Raw genomic sequence first — 12,431 nt, forward strand, 5'->3', positions numbered from 1 at the left:
TCGGGGTGCCCCACATTAGAGGGAGGGGGGAAGGGGGGGGGGGTCCCTCACCCCACACCGGGAACCCCAAAACCCCCACACGGACCCCTCACCCCACACCGGGGCCCTTGGGGGTGCCCCACACCGGGGTCCCTCACCCCACACCGGGATCCCGCACCCCACACCGGCCCCTCCCCCCCTTCCCGCCCTTTCCCGGAGGAGGGGGAGGGGAAGGAAGGTGGCGAGAAGGGGGGGGGGGGGGGGTCGCCGCTCTCCCGTTACCGATCGCTCCCAGCCGTTCCCGCCGCAGCCCCGGCACCTCACCGGGGGAGGAGGGAGGGAGCGGGGGGAGGGCGGGCGGAGGGACCCGGGGAGGCGCCTCCCGCTCCGCCTCCGCCGGCCTCAGCCCCGCCGCGGAGCCGCCGCCATCCGCCGCCGCAAAATGGCCGCCGCCCCCCCCTCTCCCCTCCCCCAGCCCCGCCGCCGTCTCCCCCTTTCCTTTCCCTTCCCCCCCCCTTCTCCTCCTCCTCCTCCTCCCCCTCCTCTTCCTCCTCCTCCTCCTCCTCCTCCTCGCTCCGCCGACCCCCCCCCTCCCGCTCCCCCCCCCTCCCCGCCGCCGCCCGGGGGGCTCACGGGAAATGGAGTCCGCCGCGCCGGAGCCAGCGGCAAAATGGCGGCGGCCGCCGCCGCGCGCGCTGCCGGCCGAGGGGGCGTGGCCGGGCGGGATCTCGCGAGACTTCGGCGCGGCGGGCGGAGGGGGGAAATCTCGCGAGATTACACACACTTACACACCCCCCACGCCCCCCTGCGGGCGCGTCCAGATATCTCGCGAGAGTTCGGGGGGCGGGCGAGAGGCGGGAGGAGGAGGAGGAGGAGGGGGGGGAAGATGGCGGCGGGCGGCGCGTGGCGGCCGGACACGCCCCCCCCCGGCCCGCCGTGAGGGGCGGGGCTTGGGGAAGGGGGCGGGGCGCGGCGGGAAACGTAACGCGGGAGGCTCCGCCCCCTCCCTCACCCCGACCAATCCGCTGCGGCTCCGAGGGAGGACGGAGCGCGCGCGCGCGCAACACTCCCCCCCCACCCTGCCCCCCGCTCCCGGTAGTGACGTCACGGCCCGGGCACGTGGCGGCGAGGCGGCTTCGGGGGTGAGGGCGGCCATGTTGGGTCAGCCCCGGGGGATCATGGGAGAGTGGCCATGTTGGGTCAGCTCTAGAGGATCATGGGTGGGCGGCCATGTTGGGTCAGCCCCAGGGGATCATGGGAGAGTGGCTGTGTTGGATTGGCCCCGGGGGATCATGGGAAGGTGGCCATGTTGGGTCAGCCCTAGAGTGATCATGGGAGAGTGGCTGTGTTGGATTGGCCCCGGGGGATCATGGGAAGGTGGCCATGTTGGGTCAGCCCTAGAGGATCATGGGAAGGTGGCCATGTTGGGTCAGCCCCGGGGGATCATGGGAGAGTGGCCATGTTGGGTCAGCCCTAGAGGATCATGGGAGGGCAGCCATGTTGGGTCAGCCCCAGGGGATCATGGAGAGTGGCTGTGTTGGGTCAGCCCCAGGGGATCATGGGAGAGTGGCTGTGTTGGATTGGCCCTGGGGGATCATGGGAAGGTGGCCATGTTGGGTCAGCCCCAGGGGATCATGGGAAAGTTGCCATGTTGGGTCAGCCCCAGAGAATCATGGGAAACTCACCATATTGGGTGAGCCCTAGAGGCTCATGGGAAGGTGGCCATGTTGGGTCAGCCCCAGGGGATCATGGGAGAGTGGCTGTGTTGGATTGGCCCTGGGGGATCATGGGAAGGTGGCCATGTTGGGTCAGCCCCAGGGGATCATGGGAAAGTTGCCATGTTGGGTCAGCCCCAGAGAATCATGGGAAACTCACCATATTGGGTGAGCCCTAGAGGCTCATGGGAAGGTGGCCATGTTGGGTCAGCCCCAGGGGATCATGGGAGAGTGGCCATGTTGGGTCAGCCCTAGAGGATCATGGGAGGGCAGCCATGTTGGGTCAGCCCCAGGGGATCATGGTAAGTTGGCCATGTTGGGTCAGCCCTGGGGAATCATGGGAGGGTGGCCATGCTGGGTCAGCCCCAGGGAATCATGGGAAAGTCACCATGTTGGGTCAGCCCCAAGGGATCATGGGAAAGTCGCCATGTTGGGTCAGCCCCGGGGAATCATGGGAGGGTGGCCATGTTGGGTCAACCCAAGAGACTCATGGGAGAGCGGCCATGTTGCATCAGCCCAGGGGATTGTGGGAGAGGCCATGTTGGGTTGGTCCTGGGGGATCATGGGAGAGTCGCCATGTTGGTTAACCCCAGAGAATCATGGGAGAGTTGCCACATTAGGTCAGTCGCAGGGAATCACGGGATGTTGGCCATGTTGGGTCAGCTCTGGGGGATCATGGGAGGGTGGCCATGTTGGGCCAGCCCCAAAGAATCATGGGATGTTGGCCATGTTGGGTCACCCCTAGAGGCTCATGGGAGAGCAGCCATGTTGGGTCAGCCCCCAAGAATCATGGGAAAGTGGCCATGCTGGGTCAGCCCCAGGGGATCCTGAGAGGGCAGCCATCTTGGGTCAACCCCAGGGGTTGATGGGAAGTCAGCCATGTTCAGTCCAGCCCCAGAGGCTCATGGGGAATCCCCGAGCTCAGGCAGGCAGCCCTGCAGCTCCAGGTCAGGACGCGGCTCCGGGGGGGTGGGGCCTGTGCATGGGGGTCCCCTGTAGCCTCCCACCCCCTACGTGTCTCCTATAGGGTCCCCTATACCCCATGTGACCCCTGTGACCCCCCTTCCACGTCCCCTATAGCCTCACCTGTTCCCTACAGCCCCCCCCCAACCTGTGTCCCCTATAGCCCCCCCATGTCCCCTATAGTGAACGCCCCCCCCCCCATATTTTACAATACTTCGGGGGGGTTTTGACATTTTTTTATCTAAAAGGAGCAGAAACGGCATCGAAAAAAATCCCCGTTTTTACCCCAAAACGCGCGTGGGGAGGGAAGGGCCACCCTGGGGTGTGTGTGGGGGGGGTGTGGGGTGTTGGGGGGGCAGCAGGGAGGGCCCCAAGGGTCACGGGGGTGTCCCCAAAAGTCACGGGGTGTCCCCGAGGGTCACGGGGGTGTCCCCAAAGGTCACACTGTCCTCAGGGGTCACGGGGGTGTCCTCAAAGCTCACGTGGTGTGTCCAAGGGTCATGTGATGTACCCAAGGGTCACGTGTAGGGGACCAGGGTGACCCCAAGGGGGGACAAGGCCACATGGGGGGTGGGGTGGGGGGTGGCTCTAGATGTCCCCAGGGGACACGGGTGACACCGCAGTGGCCCGGGGGACAAGGAACAGCGCAACATCCCCGAACCTCCCTAGCTGCCCCCGCCAGCTGCCGCCATCTTGGAGGGGACACCCCACGTCTCCCCGGGGACACGGTGGCCCTGTGGGACTCCCCGGGGGTGGCCCCAGGGGACACGGGTGACCCGTTGGGGACACGGGCGGGGAGGACGGGGGGTGTGGGGGTGTCACAGGAAGTAGTCGGCCACCGGCTTCTTGGAGGGGATCCCCCGCGTCTCCTGCGGCGCCGCCTCGAAGATGATAAATTCCTTCTGCAGGTGCTCGTCCAGCTCCAAGATGGCCGCCACGTTCCCGCACCTGTGGGGCAGAGCGTGTGCTTGGCGTGTGTGTGGTGACATGCCCGGGGGAGGGGCCTCAAGCCAACCCTGGGGTGGGGACGGTCCCCTTCAAGTGTCCCCGGGAGCCCCCTTTGAGTGTCCCCCTGCCCCGTGTCCACTCGTTACGTGTCCTAGCGAGTCCATAGCATGTTGTTAGCGTGTGCTTAGCGTGTCAGCTCACCTGCAGCAGCAGTTGGTGCCCAACCCCACGACAAAGACGGGCCCATTCAAGCGTCATTTGGGGCCCACTCAGCTCCTCCCACCCCGTTTCCCCCCACCATGTGTCCCATCTCATCTTAACATGTACTTAGTGTGTTTTTAGCGTGTTGGCTCACATGTAGCAGCAACTGGTGGTCAAGCCCATCATAAAGATAGTACTATTCATGCGTCGCCTCACACCGGTGTCCCCCCACCCCGTGTCCCTTGGCCCCTCACTCCCCCACAGCTTAATGTGTTCTTAGCATGTCCTTAGCATGTCAAGACCCCCCATCAACCCCAAGCCAACCAGACGAAGCAGACGCTCCCTTCCCAGCGCCACCAGCAGCCCTCCACTGTGCCCCCAATCCCCACCTCCTCCCCTCACATCTGCTTAGTGTGTCCTTAACGTGTTCTTAACATGTTCTTAACATGTCCTTAGTGTGTCAAGACACCCCATCAAACCCAAACCAACCAGACGCTCCCTTCCCAGTGCCACCAGCAGCTCCCAACCATGCTCCCAATTCCCGCCTCCTTCCCTCACATCTGCTTGGCGTGTACTTAGGAGGTTCTTAACGTGTTCTTAGCATGTCCTCAGCATGTCAAGACCCCCCATCAACCCCAAACCAACCAAAGCGGACGCTCCCTTTCCAGCGCCACGAGCAACCCCCCACCATGCCCCCAATCCCCGCCTCCTCCCCTCACGCGCACTTAGCGTGTGCTTAGCATGTTCTTCGCATGTGGCTGACCTGTAGCAGTAGTTGGGGGCGGACCAGACGGTGAGAACGGTCTCATTGAAGTGCCACTTGTAGCCCTCCATGACGAGCTGGTGGGCGCGGCAGATCATGTCGATGTCGTTGGAGGCGTTGAACTGGGCCACCACGTCGCTGCCGAACAGGTACCCGGCCCCCCGCGGGGACACGCCCCAGCCCGTCGTGTCTGCCGACACGCCACACGCGTGTCACCGGGCGGGGCGGGGCTTCCCCCAGAGAGGAGGTGTGTGTGTACATGTGTAAGGGCGCACACGGGGCGTATCGAGGCACATGGGGCAGATCAGGGGTTGAGGGTGGGGACGCGTGATACATGCGTGTGACACGTGTCCACATGTGACGTGGAACAGCATGGCTGGGGGGTCACACGCATGTCCCAAAGCCACGTGGGTCAGCCCAGAGTGGCTATGTAGGAACATGTGACACACACGTGTGTCACGCATGCCCACGTGTAACCCATATGTGTGTCACATGCACCCACACGTGACCTATATGCGTGTCACATGCCCACATGTGCCCCATACATGTGTCGTGTGCCCACATGTGACCCACACGTGTCACGCATCCACGTGACCCACATGTATGTCACATGCACCCACGTGACCCATACGTGTGTCACATGTGACCCATATATGTGGACGTGACCCATATGCATCACACATGCCCACACGAGACCCATACGTGTCACACACACCCAAACTTGACCCATAAGTGTCACGTACATCCACGTGTGCCCCATACGTTATGTCCACACATGACCTATACATGTTATGTGCCCACACATGACCCATACACGTCACACGTTCCCCATATGTCACACGCACCCACACATGACCTTGTGTCACATGTAACCCACACGTATGTCACATGCACCCACATATGACCCATACATGTGTCATGTGCCCACATGTGACCCATACGTATCACATGTGACATGTGGCCACACGTGACCCACATCACACATGCATCCACACGACCCATACGTGTTACGTGCCCACAGGTGACCCATACATGTGTCTCACACACCCCCACAACCCATATGTGTCAGGCGTGCCCACACGTGTCCCACATGAGCATCGTGTGTGCCCACACATGCCCTATGACCCATACATGTGTCATGTAACCATATGTGCCCCATACATGTGTCACATGTGCCCACGTGACCCACACGTAACCCATACATGTGTCACACACACTCCCACTTAACCCACATGTGCTGTGCACACCCCCATGTGACCCATATGTGTCACGTGACCCATATGTGTGTTACAGGCACCCACACGTGACCCATGCATGTCATGCGTGCCCACATGACCATACAGCTCACCCCCACAGGTGCCCCATGTGTCATGCGCGCCCACACGTGCCCCATACGTGTCACGTGACCCATATGTGCGTCACACGGGCCCACATGTGACCCATACATGTGTCACGTGCCCTCACGCAGAGCAGCCCAATGAGGCCACTGGGTTACACGTGTGTCACGTGCAGCAGCCTGGCATGGCTGGGGGGGTCAGACGCGTGTCACCTGGAGCCCCACAGGAACTGTTGGGAGAACACGTGACCCACATGTGTGTCATATGTGTCCACATACATCACGTGGGGCAGCCCGATGGGGCTGTGGGGTCACACACGTCTCACACAGACCACGCCGGGGAATCACACGTGTGCCAGCTAGAGCCACGCCCCCCAGCCCACCACCTCCACGTCACAACACGCAATGCACACGCACGTCACACGCGTCACCTCGAGTGACAGACCCACCCCAATGGCAGCAGGGAGGCCACGGGGCATGACACAAGGATGTAACACGGGATAGGGATGGCCTCACCCCGTCCCAGTGGGCGGGACATGCCCCGACACGCCCCGACACGTGTGTGCGGGACCTACCCTCGGGGTCGGACCAGAGGAGGTCGCACATGGGGCCGTCGTGGGGCACCTCCTGCTTGCGGTCGATGGTGCGGATCTGGTCGAGCGTCTGGATGGAGGGTGAGAGGCCCCCGTGCACGCAGAAGATCTGCAGGGACACGCATGTGCTTAGCGTGTGGGAGGTGTGTGTGACCACATGGCCCCCCCCCAATATTGGAAGCACCCCAGAGGGAACAAGGCACACACACCCCCCCACCCCCCACAGCCCCTCTAAAACCAACCCCAGGGGCCTCCTCCCACCTCCACATGTGCTTAGCATGTCCTTAGCACGTCCTAATATAACCTTAACGTGTGCTTAGTGTGTCCTAACATATATCAGCAGCCTCATCGTGCTGCCAACGATAGCGATGAGGCTGCGGAGAACAAAACTGCCAGCACCACGCCCCAACATGCAGCCCCAGGGGCCTCCCCACCTCCTCACATGTGCTTAGCATGACCTTAACGTGTCCTTAACATGTCCTAAACATGTTCTAACATATCCCAGCACCCTCTTGGCACCATCCATGGTGCCAATGACGCTGAGAAAAGCAAAGCTGCCACAACAGCCCCCCCCAGTGCAGCCCAAGGGCTCTCCCCACCCCCTCACATGTACTAAGCTTGACCTTAGAGTGTCCTTAACATGTCCTTAGCATGTTCTAATGTATCCCAGCACCCTCGTTGTGCCGTCCACAACAGTAACAAGGCTGCAGAGAGCAAAGCCACAGGCACAGCCCCCCCAAACAGAGCTTCCTACCCCTGCACTTGTGCTTAGCGTATCCTTAGCATGTTCTCAGCATGTCCTTAGCATCTCTGTACATGTCCTTAACGTGTCCTTAGCATGTTCTAACGTATCCCAGCACACTTGTGGCATCATCTGTGATGCCAGTGACGCTGAGAAATGCAAAGCCACTGGCACAGCCCCCCCAGCGCAGCCCTGGGTCTCTTCCCACCCCCTCACATGTACTTAAGCTTGACCTTAGTGTGTCCTTAACATGTCCTTAGCATGTTCTAACGTACCCAGCACCCTCGTGCCATCCATGACAATAACAAAGCTGCAGAGAGCAAAGCCGCAGGCACAGCCCCTCCAAACAGACGTTCCTACTCCTCCACGTGTGCTTAGCATGTTCTTAACGTGTCCTTACATGTCCTTAACGTGTCCTTAGCATGTTCTAACATATCCCAGCACCCTCATGGCACCATCCACGATGACAATGATACTGAAAAAAGCAAAGCCAATGGCACAGTCCCCTCCAGTGCAGCCCTGAAGCTCTCCTCACTCCCTCACATGTGCTTAGCACGACCTTAGCATGTCCTTAATGTGTCCTTAGCATGTTCTAACTTATCCCAGCACCCTTGTGGCACCATCCACGATGACAATGATGCTGAGAAAAGCAAAGCCACTGGCACAGCCACCCCCAGCGCAGCCCAAGACCTCTCCCCATCCTCTCCCATGTACTTAGCATGACCTTAGCATGTCCTTAACATGTCCTTAGCATGTTCTAAGACATCCCAGCGCCCTTGCGGCACCATTCACAATGACGATGACACTGAAAAAAGCGAAGCCAATGGCACAGCCCCTCCCGTGCAGCCCTGAGGCTCTCCCCACTACCTCACATGTACTTAGCATGACCTTAACGTGTCCTTAACATGTTCTCACGTATCCCAGCGCCCTCACTGTGCCGTCCACGACAATAACAAGGCTCCAGAGAGCGAAGCTGCTGCCGCAACCCCCTCGCCCACCAGCCTCCGCCTCCTCCCCGCGCCCTGGCGTGCCCTTAGCGTGTGCTTGGCGTGCGCGGGGCGCGCCAACCTTGCCGTCAATGATGGCAGAGAGGCTGAGGTAGTCGAAGATCTCGGTGCAGTAGCGCCAGACGGTGACGGAGCCGTATTTGCGCAGGCACTCGTCGTAGAAGCCGTACACCTGCGTGATCTGCCGGCTCTCGTGGTTCCCCCGGATCAGCGTGATGCGGTCGGGGTATCGGACCTGCCGTGGGCAGAGGACTGGTAACCCCCCCCCCCCCGCCGGATTCCTGGGGGGCCCGCCCCGGATGCTTGGGGGCTCCCCAAGATCCTGGGGAGCCTATAGCTACCTGCCTGGATGCCTGCCACCCCCCCCCCACCCGAGCCTGGGGACCTCTCAAGGGTCCCCACCTGGACAGTTGGGGGCCCCCCAACGCCTGGGTGCCCTCCATGGGTCCCCCCAGTGCCTGGGTGGCCCCATGGGTCCCTGCCTGGATGCCAGGGGGCCCCCCCCCAGAGACTGGGTGCCCCCCATGGGTCCCCACCTGGACACCTGGGGGCTCCCGAAATGCCTGGGGGGTCTCCCCCTGGGCCCCCCCACAGCCTGGGGGTCTCCCATGGGTCCCTGCCTGGACACCTGAGTGTTTCCCAAATGCCTGGGGCCTCCCATGGGCCCCCCCAATGCCTGGGTGCCCCCCTGGGTCCCCCACCTGCACACCTGAGGGTCCCCCAAATGCCTGGGGGACCCCAATAGGTCCCTGCCTGATGTGTGGGTGCCCCCCCCCCCCAGAGCCTGGATGCTCCTCAAGGGTGTCCACTTGGACACCTGGAGGCCCCCCAAATGCCTGGGTGCCCCCCATGGGTCCCCACTTGGACACCTGCCCCCCCCCCCCCCCGAGATGCCTGGGGACTCCCCACAGAGCCTGTGAGCCTCCCATGGGTCCCTGCCTGGCCAGCTGGGTGGCCCCCCGAGATGCCTGGGGGCCCCCCAAATGCCTGGGGGGTCTTGCCATGGGCCCCCCCAATGCCTGGGTGCCCTCCATGGGTCTCTGCCTGGATGCCTGGGGGCCCCCCACAGATCTGGGGACCCTATAGGTCCCTGACTAGATGCCTGGGGGCCTCCCATAGGCCCCCCCCAGAGCCTGGGTGCCCCTCAAAGATCCCCATCTGCACACCTGGGGGCTCCCCAAATGCCTGGGGGTCTCCCATGGGCCCCCCTAGAGCCTGGGTGCCCTCCATAGGTCCCCACCTGGGCACCTGGGGGCACCCCACAGATCCTGGGGTCCCTCCCTGGGTCGCTGCCTGGATGCCTGGGCCCCCCCCACCCTGAGCCTGGGTGCCCCCCCTGGGTCCCCACCTACACACCCACACCTGGGTGTTCCCCAAGTGCCTGGGGGTCTCCCATGGGCCCCCCCAGATCCTGGGGGCCCCCCTGGGTCCCTACCTGGATGCCTGGGTGCCTCCCCAAGATGCCTGGGGGCCCCCCAAAAGCCTGGGGGGTCTCCCATGGGCCCCCCCCAAGCCTGGGGCCCCTCCATGGGTCCCCACCTGGACACCTGGGTCCCCCCCATGGGGGTTCCCCCCCCCTCCCCAGATGCCTGGGTGCCCCCTCAGGCCCCCCCCAGACATCAAGGTCCCCCCATGGACCTCTGGGTCCCTCCATGGGTCCCTCTTTGGACATCTGGGTCCCTCCCCAAACCTCTGGGGTCCCCATAGGTGCTCCCCCCAACTCCTGCATCCCCCCCCAAATATCTGAGTCCCCCCATGGGTCCCCCCAAATACCTGGGTGCCCCATGGGTGCCCTCCCCATTCCCAGACACCCAAGTCCCCTCCTCCAGTCCCCCCCTGTATGTCAGGGTCCCCTCCAACACCTGGGTGCCCCCATGGGTGCCCCCCAGACACTTGGGTGCCCCCCCAGACCCCCACCTTGAGGGCCAAGAGCAGCAGAAAGGTCTCGACGCTGTAGAAGCCCCGATCCACGAAGTCCCCCATGAACAGGTAGTTGGTCTCAGGGACGTCCCCCCCGACCTGGGGGGGGCACAGGGGGTGCTTAGGGGGCAGGTGGGGGGCAATAAAGGGGCACAGGGCAGTTGGGGGGCAATAAAGGGGCATGAAAAAGTGATTGGGGGGCACAAGAGGCACTTAGAGGGTGGCTGGGGGGCAGCTGAGGAATAGTTGGGGGGCAGTAAGGGGGCACTTAGGTGGAAGTTCGGGGCAATAAGGGGGCATAAAAAAGTGGGGGGTGCACTTGGGGGGGCAAAAAGGGGGCACGAAGAAGTGGTTGGGGGCACTTAGGGAGTGGCTGGGGGACACAGGGGGCACTTAGGGGGCAGTTGGGGGGCAGTAAAGGGCCATGAAAAAGTGGTGGGGGCACTTGGGGGGTGGCTGGGGGTCACAGGGGGCACTTAGGGGGCATTTGGGGGGCAATAAGGGGCCATGAAAAGGGGGGGGGTACTTGGGGGGCAAAAGGGGGGCATGAAGAAGTAGTCGGGGGGCACTTAGGGGGTGGTTGGGGGGGCACAGGGGGCACTTAGGGGGCAGTTGGGGGTTGGGGATGTGGTTAGGGGAGCAGTTGGGGGACAGAGGGGGGGCAGTTAAAGGGGGGTTGGGGGGCACGGAGGGTGGTTGGGGGGCTGTCAGGAAGCACTTGGGGGGCAGCTCACCCTGAAGAGCTCCTTGAGGTCATAGAACTGCCCGTGGATGTCACCACACACCTTGGGGGGGGGGGGGGGGGGGGGGGGGCAGGTAAAACTGGGGGTCAGAGGCCCCCAAGTGCCACCCCCCCAGACCCCTAAGTACCCCCCAGGACCCCCCCACTGCCCCCCAAAACCCCCCACTGCCCCCCCACCTCCTCCCATATCTGCCCCATAGAGCCTCTGTCCCCCACCCCTCCATCCGCACATATCTGCCCCCCAGAGCCCCCCCCACCTCCCGTATCTGCCCCATAGACCCTCTGCCCCCCACCCCCACACATCCACCCCCCCAGACCCCCCACTGACCCCCCCAAACCACCCAACTACCCCCCAACCCCCCTTATCTGCCCCCTAAAACCCCCCACTACCCTCCAACCCCCCCCAACCCCCCCCACCTCCCATATGTGCCCCATAGAGCCTCTGTCCCCTCCACCCCCACATATCTGCCCCCCCAGAGCCCCCCCAACTGCCCCCCATATCTGCCCCCCTGGACCCCCCCAACACCCCAAACCCCCCAAACCGCCCCCCAAAACCCCCCATCTCCCATATCTGTCCCATAGAGCCTCTGTCCCCCACCCCCCCATCCCCACATATCTGCCCCCCAGAGCCCCTCAAAACCCCCAAATGCCCCCCAGATCTGCCCCCCTGGACCCCCCCCAACCCCCCCCGAGCCCCCCAACACCCCCCCCAGCCCCCCAACCCCCCCCCCGAGCCCCCAACTTACAGTGACGGGGGAATCGACCCGCTGGACGTTGCTCTCCTCCACCAAAATCTCCCTGAGAATAAAACAAAAGGGAGGGGGGGGGGGCGCACAATAATTACCCCCAAGAAGAACTAATTAACCTCTAGAGGGATCTAATTAACCCCTAGGGGTGTTAATTACCCCCCAGGGAAGGGATTAATTACCGGGCTTTGGCGCAGAGGGCCTTGACTTCGCTCTCCTTGATCAACTCGCAGCGGCGCAGCTGCTCGATCTGCCGGTCCAGGTCGCTCAGCTCCCCCATGGCTGGGGCACACCCCCACCAATTAGCCCCCCCACAAGTAATTAACCCCTCTCCAGAAGTAATTAACCCCCCTTCCAAAATAATTCACCCCCTCACAAGTAATTAACCCGCCCTCCAAAATAATTAAAATCCTCAGAAGTGATTAACCCCCCTCTCCAAAATAATTAACCCCATCACAAGTAATTAACCCCCTCTCCAAAATAATTAACTCCCTCAGAAGTAATTAATCCCCTCTCCAAAACAATTAATCTCTTCAGAAGTAATTAACCCCCCTCCAAAATAATTAACCCCTTCAAAAATAATTAACCTCCTCAGAAATAATTAACCCCCCCTTCAAAATAATTCACCCCCTCAGAAGTAATTAACCCCCCCTCCAAAATAATTAACCCTTTCAGAAGTAATTAACCCCCTCTCCAAAATAATTAACCCCTTCAAAAATAATTAACCTCCTCAGAAATAATTAACCCCCCCTTCAAAATAATTAACCCCATCAGAA

General features: G+C 62.1%; 1 protein-coding gene across 1 annotated transcript; it reads right to left on the reverse strand.

Annotated features, from left to right (window-relative positions):
- Nucleotides 1-2,878: 2,878 nt before the first annotated feature.
- Nucleotides 2,879-11,993, reverse strand: PPP4C (protein phosphatase 4 catalytic subunit). Its single transcript, XM_074814043.1, has 8 exons — nucleotides 11,838-11,993; nucleotides 11,656-11,707; nucleotides 10,902-10,952; nucleotides 10,165-10,266; nucleotides 8,309-8,482; nucleotides 6,481-6,607; nucleotides 4,570-4,759; nucleotides 2,879-3,605 (listed from the first exon to the last, which is right to left on the reverse strand). The coding sequence occupies exons 1-8, from the start codon at nucleotides 11,933-11,935 to the stop codon at nucleotides 3,476-3,478; spliced, it is 924 nt and encodes a 307-aa protein (XP_074670144.1). The 5' UTR covers nucleotides 11,936-11,993; the 3' UTR covers nucleotides 2,879-3,475.
- Between the last annotated feature and the right edge of the window lie 438 nt (nucleotides 11,994-12,431).

Source organism: Strix aluco, unplaced genomic scaffold (assembly GCF_031877795.1).
Source record: "Strix aluco isolate bStrAlu1 unplaced genomic scaffold, bStrAlu1.hap1 HAP1_SCAFFOLD_191, whole genome shotgun sequence".
NCBI classification, from domain to species: Eukaryota; Metazoa; Chordata; class Aves; order Strigiformes; family Strigidae; genus Strix; species Strix aluco.

Bases quoted from the DNA above. Each gene is read 5' to 3' on its own strand.
- PPP4C (XM_074814043.1), bottom strand. From the start codon at position 11,935: ATGGGGGAGCTGAGCGACCTGGACCGGCAGATCGAGCAGCTGCGCCGC. The intron at 4,760-6,480 runs GTAGGTCCCGCA...GCGTGTCGGCAG, and splicing joins CCTCTGGTCCGACCCCGAGG to ACACGACGGGCTGGGGCGTG. The intron at 3,606-4,569 runs GTCAGCCACATG...TCTGCCCCACAG, and splicing joins GCCCCCAACTACTGCTACAG to GTGCGGGAACGTGGCGGCCA.